At 43.8% G+C, this 27,007-nt stretch overlaps 2 protein-coding genes across 6 annotated transcripts in view; one reads left to right on the top strand and one right to left on the bottom strand.

The window, feature by feature from the left end:
• Window positions 1-13,290, top strand: part of LOC117731191 (CSC1-like protein 2) — a 32,354-nt gene extending 19,064 nt beyond the window's left edge. The window contains 18 exon segments of the mRNA XM_034533373.1: window positions 1,514-1,656; window positions 3,475-3,526; window positions 5,002-5,110; window positions 5,196-5,266; window positions 5,868-5,948; window positions 6,033-6,156; window positions 7,071-7,204; window positions 7,343-7,480; window positions 7,577-7,730; window positions 7,825-7,931; window positions 8,692-8,778; window positions 8,862-8,927; window positions 9,218-9,380; window positions 11,282-11,387; window positions 11,504-11,671; window positions 11,783-11,898; window positions 11,975-12,058; window positions 12,815-13,290. Of these exon segments, the coding sequence (XP_034389264.1) occupies window positions 1,514-1,656; window positions 3,475-3,526; window positions 5,002-5,110; window positions 5,196-5,266; window positions 5,868-5,948; window positions 6,033-6,156; window positions 7,071-7,204; window positions 7,343-7,480; window positions 7,577-7,730; window positions 7,825-7,931; window positions 8,692-8,778; window positions 8,862-8,927; window positions 9,218-9,380; window positions 11,282-11,387; window positions 11,504-11,671; window positions 11,783-11,898; window positions 11,975-12,058; window positions 12,815-13,009 (2,098 nt within the window). The 3' untranslated portion in view covers window positions 13,010-13,290.
• A 2,450-nt stretch (window positions 13,291-15,740) lies between these two features.
• Window positions 15,741-27,007, bottom strand: part of rrbp1b (ribosome binding protein 1b) — a 31,699-nt gene continuing 20,432 nt past the window's right edge. For 2 of the 5 annotated variants that reach the window (XM_034541579.1, XM_034541666.1), the window contains exons 18-24: window positions 26,893-26,979; window positions 26,710-26,802; window positions 23,397-23,468; window positions 23,236-23,328; window positions 17,633-17,695; window positions 17,472-17,540; window positions 15,741-15,939 (exon numbers count right to left, since the gene is read on the bottom strand). In XM_034541579.1, the coding sequence (XP_034397470.1) occupies window positions 15,832-15,939; window positions 17,472-17,540; window positions 17,633-17,695; window positions 23,236-23,328; window positions 23,397-23,468; window positions 26,710-26,802; window positions 26,893-26,979 (585 nt within the window). In that variant the 3' untranslated portion in view covers window positions 15,741-15,831. Of the gene's footprint in view, window positions 15,940-17,471; window positions 17,541-17,632; window positions 17,696-23,229; window positions 23,329-23,396; window positions 23,469-26,709; window positions 26,803-26,892; window positions 26,980-27,007 lie in introns of those variants that run through there. The other 3 variants (XM_034541748.1, XM_034541832.1, XM_034541914.1) reach the window with 3 other exon arrangements.

The raw sequence follows: 27,007 nt of genomic DNA on the forward strand, positions 1-27,007 counted from the left end.
ACATTGTACTTCCTGTTACCAGTAGGTGGCGCTACCACTATAATTAAACATTAGAGTCTTCAGGCCTGGAGTCTCATCACACATGTGGAATTTGGAACGGTTCTGATCTTTTGGAGTCGAGTTACATCGGTGTATTCGATCACGGCGAAGGATCAAACTTTTCCGATGCTCCAACTCGCCGCCCTTCAACGAGTCCATACGACCTTCACAGTGAAGCATCATCAAGGTATTAAGTCTGATTAATATGTGAGGGATCTGATTAATATGTGAGGAGAAGGGTATAACCCTTTGTGACTTCACGTCTCATAGGGTCCATTGGACCTGGAGGTGTCTGATGCTGGTGAGCCGGCCTCCCATTGGCCCTGCTGATGCCCCGCCCCCCCTCCTCTCTACCTCCTTCTGTTTCATGGATTGGAGTTCCATTCATACATTGTCATATTCATGTAATGTGTTTATGTAACTCTGTAACTCTGTTCATCTGGTCACATGACATCTATTCATCTGTCCCATCCGGGGAGAGGGATCCTCCTCTGTTGCTCTCCTGAAGGTTTCTTCACTTTTTTCCCTGTGAAGGTTATTTTTGGGGAGTTTTTCCTGATCCGATGTGAGGTCAAAGGTCAGGGATGTCGTATGTGTACAGATTGTAAAGCCCTCTGAGGGGAGGTTGTGATTTGTGATATTGGGCTATACAAAATAAACTGAATTGAAATTGAATAATAACAGTAGAAAACATGTAACTTACTGTTGCCACTAGGTGGCGCTATGACTAGAATTCAAAATTATAATATGGATGTCTTCAGGGTCAGTGTGTCATGTCGTGAGAAATACGGAGCAGATTACATAATGTATGGCCAAGTTAAAAAAAAACGTTTTGTCGCTGCACCGAACGCACATAGTTTTATATTTTTTTAATATTTTGATAAGATTTCACTGCTGAGGTCTCAAGACCATAATGCCTGAATGTGAAATTAATTGGGTTTAATCTCTAAGCGGAGGAGTTCTTTTACAACGCCCCAAAACGATGAAAATAGGCTAAAAATGCAAATACAGAGTGATTGATTGCAGCGCCCCCTAATGTTTAAATGTTATGAAAGAATTAATGTTTAGGGATGCCATGTGGAGAGAATCTTCATTCTTTGGTGAGGACAGGTTAAGTGATGTGGAAGTTAGGTGTCTCCTTAGAAGTTCATTGGTCCATAGCTTCTAAACACAATGTGCTATCAACAAGCTTTTGAGAACATTTGATGACATTGAACCAATAATGAACCACATAAAGTTTTGTAAGAATTGGAACAGCGTTTAGAAGGAGATGGAAGAAAACTTTTACAAAATTCTAAATGGCAGAAAATCTAATAATGTAGGTTTAGCCCTAGCAAAGACATACGAGAACGAGAATAATAATTAGAATAACAATAGGTTATTACATGTATTATTATCCTCATTGGTTTAATTCCCTAATGTAGCTTCAGATCCTGATCAGGTTCAGAGCTCTGACCCCCCCTCTGCCCCATAGGGACGAGGAGATCCGGGAGAAGTGTGGAGAAGACGCCGTTCACTACTTGTCGTTCCAGCGTCACATCATCGGGCTGCTGGTCGTCGTCGGCGTTCTCTCCGTCGGCATCGTTCTGCCCGTCAACTTCTCTGGAGACCTTCTGGGTGAGGAGGAAAGCCAATCAGGAGAGAGGAGGTTACTCTGTGAGCCAATCAGGAGAGAGGAGGTTACTCTGTGAGCTAATCAGGAGCGAGGAGGTTACTCTGTGAGCTAATCAGGAGCGAGGAGGTTACTCTGTGAGCCAATCAGGAGAGAGGAGGTTACTCTGTGAGCCAATCAGGAGAGAGGAGGTTACTCTGTGAGCCAATCAGGAGAGAGGAGGTTACTCTGTGAGCTAATCAGGAGAGAGGAGGTTACTCTGTGAGCCAATCAGGAGAGAGGAGGTTACTCTGTGAGCCAATCAGGAGAGAGGAGGTTACTCTGTGAGCTAATCAGGAGAGAGGAGGTTACTCTGTGAGCCAATCAGGAGAGAGGAGGTTACTCTGTGAGCCAATCAGGAGAGAGGAGGTTACTCTGTGAGCCAATCAGGAGAGAGGAGGTTACTCTGTGAGCCAACCAGAGAGAAGAGGTTACTCTGTGAGCCAATCAGGAGAGAGGAGGTTACTCTGTGAGCCAATCAGGAGAGAGAAGGTTACTCTGTGAGCCAACCAGAGAGAAGAGGTTACTCTGTGAGCCAATCAGGAGAGAGGAGGTTACTCTGTGAGCCAATCAGGAGAGAGGAGGTTACTCTGTGAGCCTCTGATGACTCAATGGGCTCAAGAGGGCCGATTAGAGAAGAAATTATATTCATTTTTATAATATATATATATATATTTAGAATCCTGTCTTTCCAACATTGTCGAGATCACCATTATGAATTGAAAACATTATTAAAAGGTAATTTCTATTTACTTTCATATTTCCTTCTCTTGATCTTCCAGGCTGAGCGTTTGACATGTTAAAATCTTCCTTATGAATACTACAACTTGAGTTCCTAATCTCAGTCAAATATTAAAGCTCTATTAAAGATTAAAGACTTTAAATTACTTCAGTCGTTCTGACTGCTCTGCTGTGATTGGAAGAGAGAACATTGTCCCTCCTCCCAGGGTCTGTCGTGCTCTAGAAACATAGATGTAAAGAAAGAAAACAAGTGTTAGTTTATTATGCAGTGATTGGTTCCTCTAATTGTTGCACTGTGCCTTTAATTAGTTTGTGTTCACACAGTGTTCTTATGTCTGATTGATTTTAGTCAGAATTATCAGTAACAATGCTTTCCTAAGCCAAGGAGTCCCCGGACCTCCTTCTAAAGAAGGTAACAACAGTCAGATCAGAACTGTCTGTAGATATCTACGTCTGTGGTTATGTAGGTATCTAGGTCTGTAGGTATCTAGGTATGTAAGTCTGTAGATATCTACGTCTGGTTATCTAGGTATGTGGGTTTGTGGGTCTAAGTTTGTAGGTCTGTAGGTTTGGGTCTGCAGGTTTGGAGGTCTAAGTGTGTAGCTTTGTGGGTCTGTAAGTGTGTTGGTTTGTCAGTGTGTAAGTCTATATGTCTGTAGGGCTGTATGTATAGGTGTGTAGGTTTGTAGATGTGTTTGTCTGTCTGTAGGTGTGTGGGTCTGTATATGTCTAGGTCTCTAGGTATATATGTTTGTAGATTTGTTTGTAGGTCTGTAAGTTTGTAGTTTGGCGGTCTGTATGTCTATAAGTGTGTTGGTCTGTCAGCGTGCAGATTTGTGGGTCTATATGTTTGTAGATTTGTCTGTTTGTAGGTTTGTAAGTCTAAATGTGTAGGTCTGTGGGTTTGTAGGTATGTAGCCCTACATGGTAAGTGTGTGAGTCTGTAGGTTCAGACCTTTGTAGCTTGTGTTCCTTCTAATTCCAGAAGGTTCTCACCAACAGTCTTATCGTTTCCTGATGACTTCTGTTTCTATTTGTTCCAGAAAACAATGCTTACAGCTTCGGACGCACCACGATAGCCAACCTGAAGTCTGGGTGAGTACAGGATGAGTTCCACTGGAGTCAGAGATCAATAGAGATCATCAGATACCATCAGAGATCATCAGATACCATTAGAGATCATCAGATACCATCAGAGATCAATAGATACCATCAGAGATCAATAGAGATTATCAGATACCATTAGAGATCAATAGAGATCATCAGATACCATCAGAGATCAATAGAGATCATCAGATACCATCAGAGATCAATAGAGATCATCAGATACCATCAGAGATCAATAGATACCATCAGAGATCAATAGAGATCATCAGATACCATCAGAGATCAATAGAGATCATCAGATACCATCAGAGATCAATAGAGATCATCAGATACCATCAGAGATCAATAGAGATCTTCAGATACCATCAGAGATCATCAGATACCATCAGATACCATCAGAGATCAATAGAGATTATCAGATACCATTAGAGATCAATAGAGATCATCAGATACCATCAGAGATCAATAGAGATCATCAGATACCATCAGAGATCAATAGAGATCATCAGATACCATCAGAGATCAATAGATACCATCAGAGATCAATAGAGATTATCAGATACCATTAGAGATCAATAGAGATTATCAGATACCATTAGAGATCAATAGAGATCATCAGATACCATCAGAGATCAATAGAGATCTTCAGATACCATCAGAGATCATCAGATACCATCAGAGATCAATAGAGATCATCAGATACCATCAGAGATCAATAGATACCATCAGAGATCAATAGAGATTATCAGATACCATTAGAGATCAATAGAGATTATCAGATACCATTAGAGATCAATAGAGATCATCAGATACCATCAGAGATCAATAGAGATCTTCAGATACCATCAGAGATCATCAGATACCATCAGAGATCAATAGAGATCTTCAGATACCATCAGAGATCATCAGATACCATCAGATACCATTAGAGATCATCAGATACCATCAGATACCATCAGAGATCAATAGAGATCATCAGATACCATCAGATACCATCAGAGATCAATAGAGATCATCAGATACCATCAGAGATCAATAGATACCATCAGAGATCAATAGAGATTATCAGATACCATTAGAGATCAATAGAGATCATCAGAGATCAATAGAGATTATCAGATACCATTAGAGATCAATAGAGATCATCAGATACCATCAGAGATCAATAGAGATCTTCAGATACCATCAGAGATCATCAGATACCATCAGAGATCATCAGATACCATCAGATACCATTAGAGATCAATAGAGATTATCTGAGTTTGGACTCATGGTTTAATGCACTTATTGTAAGTCGCTTTGGATAAAAGCGTCAGCTAAATGTGATGTAATGTAATGTAATCAGAGATCATCAGATACCATCAGAGATCAATAGAGATCATCAGATACCATCAGAGATCAATAGAGACGATCAATGGAGATGAACATGGATCAATAGAGATGATTGACCCCTGTATCTCCAGGACTAACCTGCTGTGGCTGCACACGTCCTTTGCCTTCATGTATCTGCTGCTGACGGTCTACAGCATGAGGAGACACACCTCCAAGATGCACTACAAGGAGGACGACCTGGTGAGAGGACATCAACAGGAAGTAAACAAACACGTCAACAGGAAGTACACAACCTGCGTTCTCATCCCTGTTTCATGACTTGCAGGTGAAGAGAACTTTATTCATTAACGGCATCTCCAAATACGCAGAGGAGACGCAGATCAAACAGCACTTTGAGTGAGTTCACTGTGTTCCTCCTTCTTCTGCTCCTTCTTCTTCTCCTTCTTCTCCTCCTTCTTCTTCTCCTTCTTCTCCTCCTTCTTCTTCTCCTTCTTCTCCTCCTTCTTCCCCGTCTTTTCCTTCTTCTCCTTCTTCTTCTCCTTCTTCTCCTCCTTCTTCCCCGTCTTTTCCTTCTTCTCCTTCTTCTTCTCCTTCTTCTCCTCCTTCTTCCCCGTCTTTTCCTTCTTCTCCTTCTTCTTCTTCTCCTTCTTCTCCTTCTTTTCCTCCTTCTCCTTCTTCTTCTTCTCCTTCTTTTCCTCCTTCTTCTCCTCCTTCTTCTGCTCCTTCTTCTTCTCCTTCTTCTCCTCCTTCTTCCCCTTCTTTTTCTCCTTCTTTTCCTCCTTCTTCTTCTTCTCCTCCTTCTCCTTCTTTTCCTCCTTCTCCTTCTTCTTCTCCTTCTTCCCCTTCTTCTTCTCCTTCTTTTCCTCCCTTTTCTCCTTCTTTTCCTCCTTCTTCTCCTCCTTCTTCTTCTCCTTCTTCCCCTCCTTCTCTCCTCCTCCTCCTCCTCCTCCTCCTCCTCTTCTGGTCACATGGTTGAACTGGTTCCCTTGTTCCTCAGACAGGCGTATGAGAACTGCACGGTGCTGGAGGCTCGGATCTGCTACAATGTGGCCAAACTGATGTCTCTGAACGGCGAGAGGTGAGAGAGATGCCCCAGTGCATGCTGGGAGCACTTTGTGAAGCGGCGTGTTTCTTCTATCCACCTGCTGTGTGTGTTGGACAGGAAGAAGACGGAGCGCAGCAAGAAGTTCTTCACCGACCTGATGGCCAAGGAGCACGTTCCCACCATGATCAACCCGAAGCCCTGTGGACACCTGTGCTGCTGCGCCATCACCGGCTGTGAGGAGGTAGAGTCCCCCGTAGCCGTTAATGTCCCCCCGTAGCCGTTAATGTCCCCCCGTAGCCGTTAATGTTTCACTGTAGCCGTTAATGTCCCCCCGTAGCCGTTAATGTTTCACTGTAGCCGTTAATGTTTCACCGTAGCCGTTAATGTTTCACTGTAGCCGTTAATGTCCCCCCGTAGCCGTTAATGTCCCCCCGTAGCCGTTAATGTCCCCCCGTAGCCGTTAATGTTTCACTGTAGCCGTTAATGTTTCCCCGTAGCCGTTAATGTTTCACTGTAGCCGTTAATGTCCCCCCGTAGCCGTTAATGTTTCACTGTAGCCGTTAACGTTTCCCCGTAGCCGTTAATGTTTCACTGTAGCCGTTAATGTCCCCCCGTAGCCGTTAATGTTTCACTGTAGCCGTTAATGTTTCACCGTAGCCGTTAATGTTTCACTGTAGCCGTTAATGTCCCCCCGTAGCCGTTAATGTTTCACTGTAGCCGTTAACGTTTCCCCGTAGCCGTTAACGTTTCCCCGTAGCCGTTAACGTTTCCCCGTAGCCATTAACGTTTCCCCGTAGCCGTTAACGTTTCCCCGTAGCCGTTAACGTTTCCCCGTAGCCGTTAACGTTTCCCCGTAGCCGTTAACGTTTCCCCGTAGCCATTAACGTTTCCCCGTAGCCGTTAACGTTTCCCCGTAGCCGTTAACGTTTCCCCGTAGCCATTAACGTTTCCCCGTAGCCGTTAACGTTTCCCCGTAGCCGTTAACGTTTCCCCGTAGCCGTTAACGTTTCCCCGTAGCACTTTTAGTAGATCAACCAAACGTTTCAGGGGCTCCATAGAACCTAATCTGGTTCGGGGGGGCACCTGGTCTGATGTGTTGCTCTGGGTGAGGGGGTGTGCCATTAGCATGTTAGCATGTTAGCATTGGTCCTGTAGGAGGAGGCGGTCAGCTACTACACCAAGACGGAGTCCAAGCTGAAGGAGGAGTACAGGAAGGAGAAGGAGAAGGTCCACACCAAACCGCTGGGCATGGCCTTCGTCACCTTCCAGAACGAGTCCATGACGGCCATGTGAGTTCACTTTCAATTAGGTTCCCGACTTGTTTGTCTTTTGGGTCATTGACCAATATTTTGTCAATACTTTAGCTGAATAGTTTATACAGCTCTGACCCCGCCTCCTCCTCCATGTGACTCCTCCCCCTCTGTTAGTATTTTGAAGGACTTTAACGCCTGTCAGGTTCAGGGTTGCCGTTGTCGCCAGGAGCCGCGTTCCTCTCAGTTCAGTGAGGCGCTTCACGTTTACAACTGGAGCGTCTCGTATGCGCCCGACCCGCAGAACGTCCGCTGGTGAGTCCACAAGCTCCGCCCCCCCCAAATGCACCAGCAAATATCGACCAACGCACCCGTTGCCCTCAGCTGAAGTGTCCTACTTACTTCCTGCAGGGAGCACCTGTCGCTGGGTGGGATCTCCTGGTGGATCCGCTGCTTCATCATCAACTGCATCCTCTTCCTCCTGCTCTTCTTCCTCACCACCCCCGCCATCATCATCTCCACCATGGACAAGTTCAACGTCACAAAGCCGGTGGAGTACCTCAACGTAAGGCACTAGGACCGGCCTCTAGGTGCAGCCCCTCCAGTGGCGATGTGTGCTGATTCTTCTTCTCTGCTGTGTTTGTTGGTTGTCTGGACAGAATCCCATCGTCACTCAGTTCTTCCCCACTCTGCTGCTCTGGGCTTTCTCTGCTCTGCTGCCGACCATCGTCTACTACTCGGCCTTCTTCGAGGCTCACTGGACCAGGTAAGACCCTGACCTGATGTTTACGTGACCCTGAGTTGACCCTGACCTGATGTTTACGTGACCCTGAGTTGACCCTGACCTGATGTTTACGTGACCCTGAGTTGACCCTGACCTGATGTTTACGTGACCCTGAGTTGACCCTGACCTGATGTTTATGTGACCCTGAGTTGACCCTGACCTGATGTTTACGTGACCCTGAGTTGACCCTGACCTGATGTTTACGTGACCCTGAGTTGACCCTGACCTGATGTTTACGTGACCCTGAGTTGACCCTGACCTGATGTTTACGTGACCCTGAGTTGACCCTGACCTGATGTTTACGTGACCCTGAGTTGACCCTGACCTGATGTTTATGTGACCCTGAGTTGACCCTGACCTGATGTTTACGTGACCCTGAGTTGACCCTGACCTGATGTTTACGTGACCCTGAGTTGACCCTGACCTGATGTTTACGTGACCCTGAGTTGACCCTGACCTGATGTTTATGTGACCCTGAGTTGACCCTGACCTGATGTTTACGTGACCCTGAGTTGACCCTGACCTGATGTTTACGTGACCCTGAGTTGACCCTGACCTGATGTTTATGTGACCCTGAGTTGACCCTGACCTGATGTTTACGTGACCCTGAGTTGACCCTGACCTGATGTTTACGTGACCCTGAGTTGACCCTGACCTGATGTTTATGTGACCCTGAGTTGACCCTGACCTGATGTTTACGTGACCCTGAGTTGACCCTGACCTGACCCCTCTATGTCTCCAGGTCTGGAGAAAACAGGACGACGATGCATAAATGTTACACCTTCCTGATCTTCATGGTTCTGCTGCTGCCGTCTCTTGGACTCAGCAGGTAATACAAACAGCTTGCTGTAAGAATCCGTCCCTGAGTGACCTTTGACCTCTGATGTCCTCACTGAATCATCTGTTTTCCAGTCTGGATGTTTTCTTCCGCTGGCTCTTTGATAAGAAGTTCCTGGATGAAGCCACAGTCAGATTCGAGTGAGTCATTTTGATTTCATGTTTTATCAGATTGATCAGGAAGTTTAGATTAATGTTCCATTAGTGTGCATAGAATGTATGATTTAAATGTAATATTACAGTTTAACTTTAAATCACATTAATATTTACATTTATATTCAAACAATTTATGTTGCAAATTGTCTTCCGATATCAGATTAAATTGTTAAAAAAAAAAAAGATTTATTTTATTGAGGACTTCCTCTTCTTTATGTAGTTTTATTTTGAAACTGAATACGGTTTGATTGATGGGTCTGCTGCGTCCCCTTCAGGTGCGTCTTCCTGCCAGATAACGGAGCGTTCTTCGTCAACTACGTCATCGCCTCTGCGTTCATTGGGAACGCCATGGACCTGCTGAGGATCCCCGGTCTGCTCATGTACATGATCCGGCTCTGCCTGGCCCGCTCCGCCGCCGACCGCCGCAATGTCAAGAGGGTGAGGACGGACTAGAGGACGGACTAGAGGACGGACTAGAGGATGGACTAGAGGACGGACTAGAGGACGGACTAGAGGACGGACTAGAGGACGGACTAGAGGACGGACTCTGACTAGAGGACTAACTAGAGGACTAACTCTCACTGAGAGGACAGACTAGAGGACGGACGAGAGGACAGACTAGAGGACGGACGAGAGGACGGACTAGAGGACGGACTAGAGGACGGACTCTGACTAGAGGACTAACTAGAGGACTAACTCTCACTGAGAGGACAGACTAGAGGACGGACGAGAGGACAGACTAGAGGACGGACGAGAGGACGGACTAGAGGACGGACTAGAGGACGGACTCGGACTAGAGGACTAATTCTCACTGAGAGGACAGACTAGAGGACGGACTAGAGGACGGACTAGAGGACGGACTAGAGGACGGACTCAGACTAGAGGACTAACTCTCACTGAGAGGACAGACTAGAGGACAGACTAGAGGACGGACTAGAGGACGGACTAGAGGACGGACTCGGACTAGAGGACTAACTCTCACTGAGAGGACAGACTAGAGGACAGACTAGAGGACGGACTAGAGGACGGACTAGAGGACGGACTCAGACTAGAGGACTAACTCTCACTGAGAGGACAGACTAGAGGACAGACTAGAGGACGGACTAGAGGACGGACTAGAGGACTAACTCTCACTGAGAGGACAGACTAGAGGACAGACTAGAGGACGGACTAGAGGACGGACTAGAGGACGGACTCGGACTAGAGGACTAACTCTCACTGAGAGGACAGACTAGAGGACAGACTAGAGGACGGACTAGAGGACGGACTAGAGGACGGACTAGAGGACGGACTCAGACTAGAGGACTAACTCTCACTGAGAGGACAGACTAGAGGACGGACTAGAGGACGGACTAGAGGACGGACTAGAGGACGGACTCGGACTAGAGGACTAACTCTCACTGAGAGGACAGACTAGAGGACAGACTAGAGGACGGACTAGAGGACGGACTCGGACTAGAGGACTAACTCTCACTGAGAGGACAGACTAGAGGACGGACTCGGACTAGAGGACTAACTCTCACTGAGAGGACGGACTAGAGGACGGACTCGGACTAGAGGACTAACTCTCACTGAGAGGACGGACTAGAGGACGGACTAGAGGACTAACTCTCACTGAGAGGACGGACTAGAGGACGGACTAGAGGACGGACTATTCAATTCAATTCAATTCAGTTTATTTGGTATAGCCCAACATCTCAAATCACAAACTCCCCTCAGAGGGCTTTACAATCTGTACACATACGACATCCCTGACCTTTGACCTCACATCGGATCAGGAACAACTCCCCAAAAATAACCTTTGACAGGGAAAAAAGGGAAGAAACCTTAGACTAGAGAACGGACTCTGACTAGAGGACTAACTAGAGGACTAACTCTCACTGAGAGGACGGACTAGAGGACGGACTCTGACTAGAGGACTAACTAGAGGACGGACTTGCACTGAGAGGACGGACTCGGACTAGAGGTAGGACTCTGACTAGAAAACGGACTCTGACTAGAGGACTAACTCACTGAGAGGACGGACTAGAGGACAGACTCTGACTGAGAGGACGGACTAGAGGACGGGCTCGGACTAGAGGACGGACTAGAGGACTAACTCACTGAGAGGACGGACTAGAGTACAGACTTTGACTGAGAGGACGGACTAGAGGACGGGCTCGGACTAGAGGACTGACTCTGACTAGAGGACGGACTAGAGGACTAACTCACTGAGAGTACGGACTAGAGGACTGACTCTGACTAGAGGACGGACTCGGACTAGAGGACTAGAGGATAGACTAGATTGCAGCCTCATGGTGGTTCTGTCCTGTTGAAGACTTTGTCTTTGGTCCCTGCAGCATCAGGCCTACGAGTTCCAGTTCGGAGTGGCGTACGCGTGGATGATGAACGTCTTCACGGTGGTGATGGCCTACAGTATCACCTGTCCGATCATCGTCCCCTTTGGTCAGTCTCCTGACATATGTATATATATATATATACATATACATATACATGTGCATATAAACAGATGCAGACAAGTCCAGGTCGGGTCTTGAGTCTTGTCACACTGCCCCCTGCAGGTCTGATGTACATGCTGCTGAAGCACCTGGTGGACAGGTACAACATGTACTACGCGTACCTGCCGTCCAAACTGGATAAGAAGATCCACTCGGGGGCCGTCACCCAGGTGGTGGCGGCCCCCATCCTCTGCCTGTTCTGGCTGCTCTTCTTCTCCACCGTACGCACAGGTAAGCCCCGCCCCCTGCTGGACATGCCGCTACCCAGTCGAGACGAAACCAACATTCATCAAACACAAAGTGAGGAATGCTAACTAACGCTAGCTGCTAATGTGCCGGTAGGTTTCGAGACGCCGACCTCCATGTTCACTCTGGTGGTCCTGATCATCACCATCGTGGTCTGTCTGTCTCACGTCTGCTTCGGACACTTCAAGTACCTCAGTGCTCACAACTACAAGGTACGAGAACGTTCTTGTAATCTTTATTATCTCCAGAAACATCAAAGCACTCAGTCTCTCTGTGCTTCTGTCTCAGATTGACACCAAGGACAACGAAGTGGACGCCGTTGAGAACGGACGTCCAGTTCGTCCCTCGTCCTCCCCCATCACCAAGTCTCAGGTGAGTTGAGGGGGCGGCGACTCTGGTTGTATAGAAGTCTATGCTTCATGTGTTAAAGCTGCATTCTCTCTCCTGACCACCAGGGGGCGACTCCTCTGGTTGTATAGAAGTCTATGCTTCATGTGTTAAAGCTGCATTCTCTCTCCTGACCACCAGGGGGCGACTCCTCTGGTTGTATAGAAGTCTACGCTTCATGTGTTAAAGCTGCATTCTCTCTCCTGACCAGCAGGGGGAGACTCCTCTGGTTGTATAGAAGTCTATGCTTCATGTGTTAAAGCTGCATTCTCTGCATTCACTCTACTGTAAAAAGTCAATGCATGTGAATGTTGCAACGCAAAAAATGTGCGAGTTCAAATGTTTCAACTCGCCGGAAAATTTGCGTGACACTGAGTTGTTTAAGCCAATCAGCGCTGAGATGCTCCGCCCGTCATCACTGACGTTCTGCCATTGTTAAATCAAACTGGCTGCTGGTCAGCCTGAAGCAGCGCCGAAGCTTCCACAACATGTACAAAGCAGAAAGTGGTTATTTCTTAACGTGCGTAAACCACAAATAGTCCAGCGAGTAAAATGCTCAACGCTTTTGGTCCATGCACCATTAGTCCACAGCAACAAGCTCGCTGCAGCTTCTGACTGAGGTCTTCACTGAGTTGTTAAACGACCTTTAACCCCTCACAGTGAGTGATGGGGCAGCTCGAGGTCCGGTTCCTGTCTCTCCTGATGGTTGACCCACCATGGTTGTGATCTTGTGTTTTGCAGCAGCAGCAGCAGCAGCAGATGTACATCGCTCAGGTACTCCAGGACCCGAACTCGGATGAGCCGGGCATTGTCAGCGTGGAGGAGGACCGAGGGTCGTCCCAGGACGAGGAGTTGTTGAACGGAGGGAACAGCATCAACGAGGCGGATTTTCAGTCAGGGGAGGACAGTCTGATCGCCAACGAGGTCCACCATTAGCTGGGGTGGAGCTCCAGGAAGGGGGCGGAGCTAGTTAGAGAAAAAAGCTGACTGGAGAATCACCACACACACACACACACACACACACACAGACAGACTGATGGTTCGCTCCTCCCCCTTCCAGCTCGAAGACTTGACCCTGACGTTGACACCAGTCCTTTACGTCTGTGGAAACTTGATGGACATCAAACTGTGTCCACATGAAGTCACTGTACATAACCACAAAGCCAAACGTTTTTATTTTTATTTCTTTCGTTTTGTTTTTCTCAGGGGGGGGGGGGGGGTTAAAAAAATTCGTGCCTCGGGTGTTTTTTTGTTTTCGTTCGCACTCGTGTCTTGATTCCTGATCCCAGGTTGCCGGGACTCGACTTGTCGAGGGGTCAAAGCTCTCTTTCTTCGTCCTGGTGGCTCCAAACGATCCACCACCAACCAACATCACCAACCAACGCCACCAACCAACGCCACCAACCAACGCCACCAACCAACGCCACCAACCAACGCCACCAACCAACATCACCAACCAACGCCACCAACCAACATCACCAACCAACGCCACCAACCAACATCACCAACCAACATCGCCAACCAACATCGCCAACCAACGCCACCAACCAACATCACCAACCAACGCCACCAACCAACATCACCAACCAACGCCACCAACCAACATCACCAACCAACGCCACCAACCAACATCACCAACCAACGCCACCATGCAACTTCATAATCACCGCTGACATTGGAGTGCTCCACAAGTCGCCAACCACCAGCTCTCGTAGTGGTAGAAGCTTCGCAGTCTCTCATCCTCATTCTGTTTGTGGGTTCAACACCTGGACATTTATCTTTTACCTGGCAAGGGTTCGCTGCAAGTCGTTAAAAGTGCTGTCTGGATCGGTATCGATCCACCGAGGGACATCAGGGACCATGAAGTCCTCTGATCTTAGTATGGATCCATCAGAGACCATGAAGTCCTGATCTCAGCAACACGATCACAGCTTTCTGTTTCGCCCAACGACCCTAAATCTTGAACACCTGACGAAGGGACCGAGGCGTCTGTGTCGGTTTAGCACCCAAAACTCTTTTCATTCATGAGGAGAACTTAGTGAAGAACTTTAAGACGCTCTGACAGCAGCAGAAGTCCAGAGTCAGGTAGACGCAGAAGAACAACGTGAAGCTATCGGGACCCTCAAGAGTGAGTGAGACATCACCAGTAACCACAAACATGTTTCACAAAATGTTTTCTTGACTTTTCCTTCTGAGCTTTTCACTTGATTCATCTTGAGTCCAGTTTGTAGGATGTGTTCGGCCTAGATTAGCTTAGCCTAGCACAGCACAAAGACAGGAAGCAGGGGGAAATCAGATGTATCTTCTTGTTAGAGACCAACATATTAGCTTCTCAGTGCGGCTAGGTTTGGGTCACCTTCTCTTTGGTTAGCTGTTAGCTGGTTTAGTTACTAGACCCAAGCTGGAAGCTAACGCTTCTGTTTCCTCCTCAGAACTAAATGCTATTGTTTAGCATGCTAGCTAGTAGACAGTACAACTAGAACTAAATATTTAATTTCGCTCCGACACTTTCTGCTTGGACAGTTGATGGCTAGACTAGGGTAAGCCCTGCAGTTTACCCATGATTCCTGTCATTGTGCTAAGCTAGCTTAGGCTAGGTCCTGCAGTTCCCCCATGCTACCTGTCGTGCTAAGATAGGCTAAGCTAATCCTGTCTCCAGATGTTTTCACCTTTTAAAAAGAAAATTAAATCTGGTATCTTTTTGAGAATTCTCTCAAACTTCAGCTTCAGGACGGCGTGAAGTTTGTTTCCCATAATCCTCGGGGTGTCGGACGCCGGCTTCTTCTGATTGGACGTTTTTTCCTGCCGTCCGATCAGAATACCTGCACAGTCCAGGTGTTACTTTAAGATGTAACTGGTCAAACTATTCAGTTGTGTGTGTGTGAGTGTATGTGTGTGTGTGTGCGACACAGCTGGACTATGAAAGCTGTGGCCACCAGGATGGCGGTGGCTACACGCCGGAGAACCTGCAGCGTTTTGTGTCCAGTGATGTTTTTTCTTCTTGTTTCCGTTTCCTCTTCACCTGCAGCGGGGGGGGGGGCATCGACCGCCCGGCTCTGAGGCTCTGAGGTTCTGATCGTTTGCACACGAGACTGAAAGTGGATCTGAAGGCTCAGCAGCTCTCAACCAGAAGCTCAGATTTAAAGGGACAGCGCTACGGGAGCCCAGAGATGACAAACGCTCCGCTTCACCTCATCAAACACGTCTTTGCTGAAACAGAATTAATAATAATAATAATAGTGATCCACTTTTTAAACCCATGTGTCTACATGCTTTGAGTCCTGAGAGAAGGAGGTTATTGATCCGCTCTCCTGCGTCTGAAGACCCGAGAGCTTTGGGGTCGAAGGTCGATGAGCTGAAGGTCGAGAGCTGCTGCGTTCGAAAGGTTTTTAATAATCAGACGTTGCTTTTTGCTTTTCTTAGTTGTTTTTTTTGTTGTTTTTTATCGCTGCTGAAGTGAAAAGACGGACGAGTGAAAACGTGTAAAATAATCAAATGTGTAAATAGCCGTTCCTCTTTAATTTATGGTGATATTTATTTCTACACAGGTTGTGTCTTTGTGTTACTGATCAATAAACTTGGCTTTCATCCGTCACTTTGTCCTGTGTTTGTGGGCGGAGCCCAGTTAGCATGTTAGCATGTTAGCACTGAAGAAAGAGCCTGACTTTGAGTCACGTTTCTGTTTATTGATCAGTTCAGTAAAACCAGACAGGAAGTCACACATGTAACCATGGAAACGACACACCAGGGACAGTGTTTCAGACCTCCGTCTCCTCCTTCAACTGGAGCTCCTTCTCCTGGACCTGGACCTCCTCCTCCTGGACCTGGACCTCCTGCTCCTGGACCTGGACCACATCCTCCATCTCCTGAAGAAATAGAAGAAGAATTCTCAAAAGAAAGATCTGAAAGGTTTGACCTTTAAATTCTCGCCAAAATAAGTCAGTTGAACGTTTTACTGAATGTTATTTATTTATTTATGTTTGGGAGAAATTTGCCAGAATTAGATATTTTAAGATAAATAACGTTGGGCCAGCAAAGGCCAGAATAAAACTATATATATATATATATATATATATATATATATCCCCAAACGTGACGAGCATATCCGGACTGGTGACGTGTTTTATATTTTAGGGCCAATGAACCTCTAAGGGGCGTGACTTATTACATCAATCCATATAACTTCCAAAACACTTGGCCTATCATCACCAAATGTGTAGCATATGTTCACATCGCATCCTTTAACGTACCCTATCATTCTCATTCTATTCAAACACTAGGGGGCGCTGCAGTGAAGAAACCAATTTCTGCTTTTTTAAGACATTTGTCATCGTTTTCAGGTGTTATAAATTAAGTAACTTAAGGAAATGACACGTTTTATACTTTGATGTATTACTCCTAGACAGAGGACCAGATCAGTCTCACAAAGCCATAACTCATTAATGAAACTTTATCGTGACTATTGTAAGTTTTCGTTGAATGCTGTTGCCGTGGCAACGCATCATTCACCATGAAAGAAAAGGGGCTTGGGATGGTCACAACCTCATGGAACTTTCCACACATTTCAAAGGTGATGGAAATAAATATTCTATATGGGTTTTGGCCTTCGCTGTCGTAAATTGCCTCGATAGCGCCCCCTACAACATGTTGACAAACATTCGACGAAGCAGCCCTCGCAGTACGTTTGACATAGATCTACAACATTTGGTAGGCATATGTATCACATGTAGACTTAAAAAGAAGTCTCCTGGGGCCATGCTCTAAACCCAACTGGAAGTCGGACATTTGTATTTTTGTGTGATTTTTCTGTTCATTTGAGCCTATTTCTAGGTTCAATATTTTTACAAACTCCTCCTAGGGATTTTATCAGATCCAATTCAAATTGGGTCGGTACAATCCAAAGACCTTTGTGATTAAAAGTTATCAAAAGCTTTACGTTGGAAAGAATGGCATAGCTGTGGCGTGGCGGCCATTTTAAGTGAATTTCCATTTCTCGAGCTCATGTAACTCTACTGGACTCGAATCTGCCCCAAACTGGCCATTAATCACATTCACAGTCATAGCGCCACCTACTGGCACCAGGAAGTCTGATTTAATTGACATTTACATGATGTTGTCTACACTTGTTATAGAGCAGTATAAATCATGTGGTGCCATACAATGATACAGGAGGTAGTGGACTGTTTGCAAAGCATCATTTCCAGCGTCACTCTATACAGGAAAAAAACATCTAACTGTGGACGCTTTCCCCCGACGGCCCCGGAGCCCCGATGTGCAGTTTTAATTATTATCTATATAAGATCTTGAAGGAGCAACGTCTTTTGACTTTTACTTTGGCGGGGCCAGGCTGTGAGTACTTCCTGTCTCTTTGATTATGAATAGATAGAGAGATAGAAACCTGCAGTGGAGCAGCAGATCTGTAATCAGCCTCCACCTGCTGCTGCAGCTCCACAACTTCCTGTCGAGCCTGAAAACCAACAAGAACAAAGGAAAGGCTTTGAGGTCACTTCCTGTCATCGGTCATTGAATCATGTGACAGATTTCCCAGATGTGACGGACCTGCTGCAGCTGTCTGTCCAGCTGCTGCCGCTGCTGCTGCTCCGCCTGCAGCTGAGACTGCACCTGAGTTATTCAGATATGACCGTGATTAGGGTTTTATTGATGTATATGAAGTTGTTTATTCTGAATAGTTTGGTGACATTTAATCATTATTTCTCTTCATATAATGATTCAAATGTTTAATTCTATTGAGAAAATCATTGTTGATGCAGTGAAGGATGAGCTTGTTCCACCATCGAGGAGCTCGTTCCACAACCGAGGAGCTCGTTCCACCACCGAGGAGCTCGTTCCACCATCGAGGAGCTCGTTCCACAACCGAGGAGCTCGTTCCACCACCGAGGAGCTCGTTCCACAACCGAGGAGCTCGTTCCACCATCGAGGAGCTCGTTCCACAACCGAGGAGCTCGTTCCAACACCTAGGAGCTCGTTCCACCATTGAGGAGCTCTTTCCACCACCGAGGAGCTCTTTCCACCATCGAGGAGCTCTTTCCACCATCGAGGAGCTCGTTCCACCATCGAGGAGCTCTTTTCACCACAGAGGAGCTCTTTTCACCACAGAGGAGCTCTTTTCACCACAGAGGAGCTCGTTCCACCATCGAGGAGCTCGTTCCACCACCGAAGTGCTCTTTCCACCATCGAGGAGCTCTTTTCACCACCGAGGAGCTTGTTCCACCAGTGAGGAGCTTGTTCCACCAGTGAGGAGCTCGTTCCACCATCGAGGAGCTCTTTCCAACACCTAGGAGCTCGTTCCACCATCGAGGAGCTTGTTCCACCATCGAGGAGCTCTTTCCACCACCGAGGAGCTCGTTCCACCACCGAGGAGCTTGTTCCACCATCGAGGAGCTCTTTCCACCACCGAGGAGCTCGTTCCACCATCGAGGAGCTCGTTCCACCATCGAGGAGCTCTTTCCACCATCGAGGAGCTCGTTCCACCATCGAGGAGATTGTTCCACCATCGAGGAGCTCTTTCCACCACCGAGGAGCTTGTTCCACCACCGAGGAGCTTGTTCCACAATCGAGGAGCTCTTTCCACCACCGAGGAGCTCGTTCCACCATCGAGGAGCTCGTTCCACCAGTGAGGAGCTCTTTCCACCACCGAGGAGCTCGTTCCACCAGTGAGGAGCTCTTTCCACCACCGAGGAGCTCGTTCCACCAGAGAGGAGCTCTTTCCACCACCGAGGAGCTCGTTCCACCAGTTAAGAGCTTGTTCCACCAGTGAGGAGCTCTTTCCACCACCGAGGAGCTCTTTCCACCACCGAAGAGCTCTTTCCACCACCGAGGAGCTCGTTCCACCACCGAGGAGCTCGTTCCACCAGTTAAGAGCTTGTTCCACCAGTGAGGAGCTCGTTCCACCATTGAGGAGCTCATTCCACCAGTGAGAGCTTGTTCCACCACCGAGGAGCTCTTTCCACCACCGAAGAGCTCTTTCCACCAGTGAGGAGCTCGTTCCACCAGTGAGGAGCTCATTCCACCAGTGAGAGCTTGTTCCACCACCGAGGAGCTCTTTCCACCACCGAAGAGCTCTTTCCACCAGTGAGGAGCTCGTTCCACCATTGAGGAGCTCGTTCCACCAGTTAAGAGCTTGTTCCACCAGTGAGGAGCTCTTTCCACCACCGAGGAGCTCTTTCCACCACCGAAGAGCTCTTTCCACCACCGAGGAGCTCGTTCCACCACCGAGGAGCTCGTTCCACCAGTTAAGAGCTTGTTCCACCAGTGAGGAGCTCGTTCCACCATTGAGGAGCTCATTCCACCAGTGAGAGCTTGTTCCACCACCGAGGAGCTCTTTCCACCACCGAAGAGCTCTTTCCACCAGTGAGGAGCTCGTTCCACCATTGAGGAGCTCATTCCACCAGTGAGAGCTTGTTCCACCACCGAGGAGCTCTTTCCACCACCGAAGAGCTCTTTCCACCAGTGAGGAGCTCGTTCCACCATTGAGGAGCTCGTTCCACCAGTTAAGAGCTTGTTCCACCAGTGAGGAGCTCTTTCCACCACCGAAGAGCTCTTTCCACCAGTGAGGAGCTCATTCCACAACTGAGGAGCTCGTTCCACCAGTGAGGAGCTTGTGACATGTGACATACAACATGTGACCTACAACATGTGACCTACAACATGTGACCTGTGACCTACAACATGTGACCTGCAACATGTGACCTACAACATGTGACCTGCAACATGTGACCTACAACATGCAACATGTGACCTACAACATGTGACCAACAACATGCAACATGTGACCTACAACATGTGACCTACAACATGTGAGCTACAACATGTGACCTACAACATGTGACCTACAACATGTGACATACAACATGTGACCTACAACATGTGACCTGTGACCTACAACATGTGAACTACAACATGCAACATGTGACCTACAACATGTGACCTGTGACCTACAACATGTGACATACAACATGTGACCTGTGACCTACAACATGTGACCTACAACATGTGACCTGTGACCTACAACATGTAACCTACAACAGGTGACCTGTGACCTACAACATGTGACCTACAACATGTGACCTACAACATGTGACCTACAACATGTGACCTACAACATGTGACCTGTGACCTACAACATGTGACCTACAACATGCAACATGTGACCTACAACATGTGACCTGTGACCTACAACATGTGACCTGTGACCTACAACATGTGACCTACAACATGCAACATGTGGGCTACAACATGTGACCTACAACATGTGACCTGTGACCTACAACATGTGACCTGTGACCTACAACATGTGACCTACAACATGCAACATGTGGGCTACAACATGTGACCTACAACATGTGACCTGTGACCTACAACATGTGACCTACAACATGCAACATGTGGGCTACAACATGTGACCTGTGACATACAACATGTGACCTACAACATGTGACCTGTGACCTACAACATGTGACCTGTGACATACAACATGTGACCTACAACATGTGACCTACAACATGCAACATGTTACCTACAACATGTGACCTGTGACATACAACATGTGACCTACAACATGTGACCTGTGACCTACAACATGTGACCTACAACATGTGACCTGTGACTTACAACATGTGACCTGTGACATACAACATGTGACCTACAACATGTGACCTGTGACCTACAACATGTGACCTACAACATGCAACATGTGGGCTACAACATGTGACCTACAACATGTGACCTGTGACCTACAACATGTGACCTACAACATGTGACCTGTGACCTACAACATGTGACCTGTGACCTACAACATGTGACCTACAACATGCAACATGTGGGCTACAACATGTGACCTACAACATGTGACCTGTGACCTACAACATGTGACCTACAACATGCAACATGTTACCTACAACATGTGACCTACAACATGTGACCTGTGACCTACAACATGTAACCTACAACACGTGACCTGTGACCTACAACATGTGACCTACAACATGTGACCTACAACATGTGACCTGTGACCTACAACATGTGACCTACAACATGTGACCTGTGACCTACAACATGTGACCTGTGACCTACAACATGTGACCTACAACATGCAACATGTGGGCTACAACATGTGACCTACAACATGTGACCTGTGACCTACAACATGTGACCTGTGACCTACAACATGTGACCTACAACATGCAACATGTGGGCTACAACATGTGACCTACAACATGTGACCTGTGACCTACAACATGTGACCTACAACATGCAACATGTGGGCTACAACATGTGACCTGTGACATACAACATGTGACCTACAACATGTGACCTGTGACCTACAACATGTGACCTGTGACATACAACATGTGAGCTACAACATGTGACCTACAACATGCAACATGTTACCTACAACATGTGACCTGTGACATTCAACATGTGACCTACAACATGTGACCTGTGACCTACAACATGTGACCTGTGACATACAACATGTGAGCTACAACATGTGACCTACAACATGCAACATGTTACCTACAACATGTGACCTACAACATGTGACCTGTGACCTACAACATGTGACCTGTGACATACAACATGTGACCTACAACATGTGACCTGTGACCTACAACATGTGACCTGTGACCTACAACATGTGACCTACAACATGCAACATGTGGGCTACAACATGTGACCTACAACATGTGACCTGTGACCTACAACATGTGACCTACAACATGCAACATGTGGGCTACAACATGTGACCTACAACATGCAAGATGTTACCTACAACATGTGACCTGTGACCTACAACATGTGACCTGTGACATACAACATGTGAGCTACAACATGTGACCTACAACATGCAACATGTTACCTACAACATGTGACCTGTGACATACACCATGTGACCTACAACATGTGACCTGTGACCTACAACATGTGACCTACAACATGTGACCTGTGACCTACAACATGTGACCTGTGACATACAACATGTGACCTACAACATGTGACCTGTGACCTACAACATGTGACCTGTGACCTACAACATGTGACCTACAACATGCAACATGTGGGCTACAACATGTGACCTACAACATGTGACCTGTGACCTACAACATGTGACCTACAACATGCAACATGTGGGCTACAACATGTGACCTGTGACATACAACATGTGACCTACAACATGTGACCTGTGACCTACAACATGTGACCTGTGACATACAACATGTGAGCTACAACATGTGACCTACAACATGCAACATGTTACCTACAACATGTGACCTGTGACATACAACATGTGACCTACAACATGTGACCTGTGACCTACAACATGTGACCTGTGACATACAACATGTGACCTACAACATGTGACCTGTGACCTACAACATGTGACCTGTGACCTACAACATGTGACCTACAACATGCAACATGTGGGCTACAACATGTGACCTACAACATGTGACCTGTGACCTACAACATGTGACCTACAACATGCAACATGTGGGCTACAACATGTGACCTACAACATGCAAGATGTTACCTACAACATGTGACCTGTGACCTACAACATGTGACCTGTGACATACAACATGTGAGCTACAACATGTGACCTACAACATGCAACATGTTACCTACAACATGTGACCTGTGACATACAACATGTGACCTACAACATGTGACCTGTGACCTACAACATGTGACCTACAACATGTGACCTGTGACCTACAACATGTGACCTGTGACATACAACATGTGACCTACAACATGTGACCTGTGACCTACAACATGTGACCTGTGACCTACAACATGTGACCTACAACATGCAACATGTGGGCTACAACATGTGACCTACAACATGTGACCTGTGACCTACAACATGTGACCTACAACATGCAACATGTGGGCTACAACATGTGACCTGTGACATACATGTGACCTACAACATGTGACCTGTGACCTACAACATGTGACCTGTGACATACAACATGTGAGCTACAACATGTGACCTACAACATGCAACATGTTACCTACAACATGTGACCTGTGACATACAACATGTGACCTACAACATGTGACCTGTGACCTACAACATGTGACCTGTGACATACAACATGTGACCTACAACATGTGACCTGTGACGCGGTTCAGACCTGAGCGAGCTCCTCGGTGCAGCTCTGGCTGACGCTGGCCTCCTCCAGCTGTTTCTCCAGCTGAGCTTCCAGCAGCATCATCTGCTCCTTCAACTGAAACAGACTCAACGTTAACGTCCATCAAGTTCTCAGCTGCTTCGCTCAGGAGCACCAGGACAGACCTGCTGAGTGTTTCCTGTCTCCGTCCTCATGGACTGAAACTCTTCCTCCAGCAGCTTCAGCTGATCCAGGACCTGCAGACAGAATCACATAAAAGGACATATATATTATATTATATTTAATAAGACTGCAGATGTAAATAATCATCTGATAAACATCACAGAGACTTTAATAAGAGATGTTAATGAAACATAAAGAAAGAGAATGAAACATAAAGATAATGAAACATAAAGATAATGAAACATAAAGATAATGAAACAAAGATAATGAAACATAAAGATAACGAAACAAAGATAATGAAACATAAAGATAATGAAATATAAAGATAATGAAACATAAAGATAATGAAACATAAAGATAATGAAACACAAAGATAATGAAACATAAAGATAATGAAACAAAGATAATGAAACAAAGATAATGAAATATAAAGATAATGAAACATAAAGATAATGAAACAAAGATAATGAAACATAAAGATAATGAAACAAAGATAATGAAACATAAAGATAATGAAACATAAAGATAATGAAACAAAGATAATGAAACATAAAGATAATGAAACATAAAGATAATGAAACACAAAGATAATGAAACAAAGATAATGAAACAAAGATAATGAAACAAAGATAATGAAACATAAAGATAATGAAACATAAAGATAATGAAACATAAAGATAATGAAACAAAGATAATGAAACACAAAGATAATGAAACACAAAGATAATGAAACATAAAGATAATGAAATATAAAGATAATGAAACACAAAGATAATGAAATATAAAGATAATGAAACAAAGATAATGAAACATAAAGATAATGAAACATAAAGATAATGAAACATAAAGATAATGAAACACAAAGATAATGAAACAAAGATAATGAAACATAAAGATAATGAAACACAAAGATAATGAAATATAAAGATAATGAAACAAAGATAATGAAACATAAAGATAATGAAACATAAAGATAATGAAACACAAAGATAATGAAATATAAAGATAATGAAACAAAGATAATGAAATATAAAGATAATGAAACAAAGATAATGAAATATAAAGATAATGAAACATAAAGATAATGAAACATAAAGATAATGAAACATAAAGATAATGAAACAAAGATAATGAAACATAAAGATAATGAAATATAAAGATAATGAAACAAAGATAATGAAATATAAAGATAATGAAACATAAAGATAATGAAACATAAAGATAATGAAACATAAAGATAATGAAACAAAGATAATGAAACATAAAGATAATGAAACACAAAGATAATGAAACACAAAGATAATGAAACACAAAGATAATGAAACATAAAGATAATGAAATATAAAGATAATGAAACAAAGATAATGAAACACAAAGATAATGAAACATAATGAAACATAAAGATAATGAAACATAAAGATAATGAAATATAAAGATAATGAAACATAAAGATAATGAAACACAAAGATAATGAAACACAAAGATAATGAAACATAAAGATAATGAAATATAAAGATAATGAAACAAAGATAATGAAACACAAAGATAATGAAACATAAAGATAATGAAACATAAAGATAATGAAATATAAAGATAATGAAACAAAGATAATGAAACACAAAGATAATGAAACATAAAGATAATGAAACATAAAGATAATGAAACAAAGATAATGAAACATAAAGATAATGAAACACAAAGATAATGAAACACAAAGATAATGAAACATAAAGATAATGAAATATAAAGATAATGAAACAAAGATAATGAAACACAAAGATAATGAAACATAAAGATAATGAAATATAAAGATAATGAAACAAAGATAATGAAATATAAAGATAATGAAACATAAAGATAATGAAACATAAAGATAATGAAATATAAAGATAATGAAACAAAGATAATGAAATATAAAGATAATGAAACATAAAGATAATGAAACATAAAGATAATGAAATATAAAGATAATGAAACAAAGATAATGAAATATAAAGATAATGAAACATAAAGATAATGAAACATAAAGATAATGAAACACAAAGATAATGAAATATAAAGATAATGAAACAAAGATAATGAAATATAAAGATAATGAAACACAAAGATAATGAAACATAAAGATAATGAAACATAAAGATAATGAAACAAAGATAATGAAACATAAAGATAATGAAACACAAAGATAATGAAACACAAAGATAATGAAACATAAAGATAATGAAATATAAAGATAATGAAACAAAGATAATGAAACACAAAGATAATGAAACATAAAGATAATGAAACATAAAGATAATGAAATATAAAGATAATGAAACAAAGATAATGAAATATAAAGATAATGAAACATAAAGATAATGAAACATAAAGATAATGAAACACAAAGATAATGAAATATAAAGATAATGAAACAAAGATAATGAAATATAAAGATAATGAAACATAAAGATAATGAAACACAAAGATAATGAAATATAAAGATAATGAAACAAAGATAATGAAATATAAAGATAATGAAACATAAAGATAATGAAACACAAAGATAATGAAACATAAAGATAATGAAACACAAAGATAATGAAACACAAAGATAATGAAACATAAAGATAATGAAACATAAAGATAATGAAACACAAAGATAATGAAATATAAAGATAATGAAACAAAGATAATGAAATATAAAGATAATGAAACATAAAGATAATGAAACATAAAGATAATGAAACACAAAGATAATGAAACAAAGATAATGAAACATAAAGATAATGAAACACAAAGATAATGAAACATAAAGATAATGAAAGATAATGAAACAAAGATAATGAAACATAAAGATAATGAAACACAAAGATAATGAAACATAAAGATAATGAAAGATAATGAAACAAAGATAATGAAACACAAAGATAATGAAACATAAAGATAATGAAACATAAAGATAATGAAACACAAAGATAATGAAACATAAAGATAATGAAACATAAAGATAATGAAACACAAAGATAATGAAACATAAAGATAATGAAACATAAAGATAATGAAACACAAAGATAATGAAACATAAAGATAATGAAAGATAATGAAACAAAGATAATGAAACACAAAGATAATGAAACATAAAGATAATGAAACATAAAGATAATGAAACACAAAGATAATGAAACATAAAGATAATGAAACATAAAGATAATGAAACACAAAGATAATGAAACATAATGAAACAAAGATAATGAAACACAAAGATAATGAAACAAAGAGAATCATTGTGTCTAAACTCTCAGTCGTGATGAAGTTGATGATGAAGAGCGTCACCGTTTCTTTCTGCAGTTCTGCTTCAGACAGTTTGTTCTTCCAAACGTTTTCTTCTTCTTCGGCGCGTCGGCGTAAAGCCTGAAGCTCCGCCTCCTGTCAGAGAAGAAAACAAACAAACATGAAAAGAAATGACAAAAAACATGTTAATGTTCCTGTTTGTGAACATAAAGTTGTGGTCGTGACCGTTTCCTGCAGCAGCTTCGTGTTCTGATGGAACTCCGTCTGCAGCTCGGACCGCTTCCTGTCGGCCTCGTTGAGCTTCGACTGCAGCTGAAGCAACATCATTATTAGGATTCAT

This window comes from Cyclopterus lumpus, chromosome 1 (assembly GCF_009769545.1).
Source record: "Cyclopterus lumpus isolate fCycLum1 chromosome 1, fCycLum1.pri, whole genome shotgun sequence".
In the NCBI taxonomy this organism is placed as follows: Eukaryota; Metazoa; Chordata; class Actinopteri; order Perciformes; family Cyclopteridae; genus Cyclopterus; species Cyclopterus lumpus.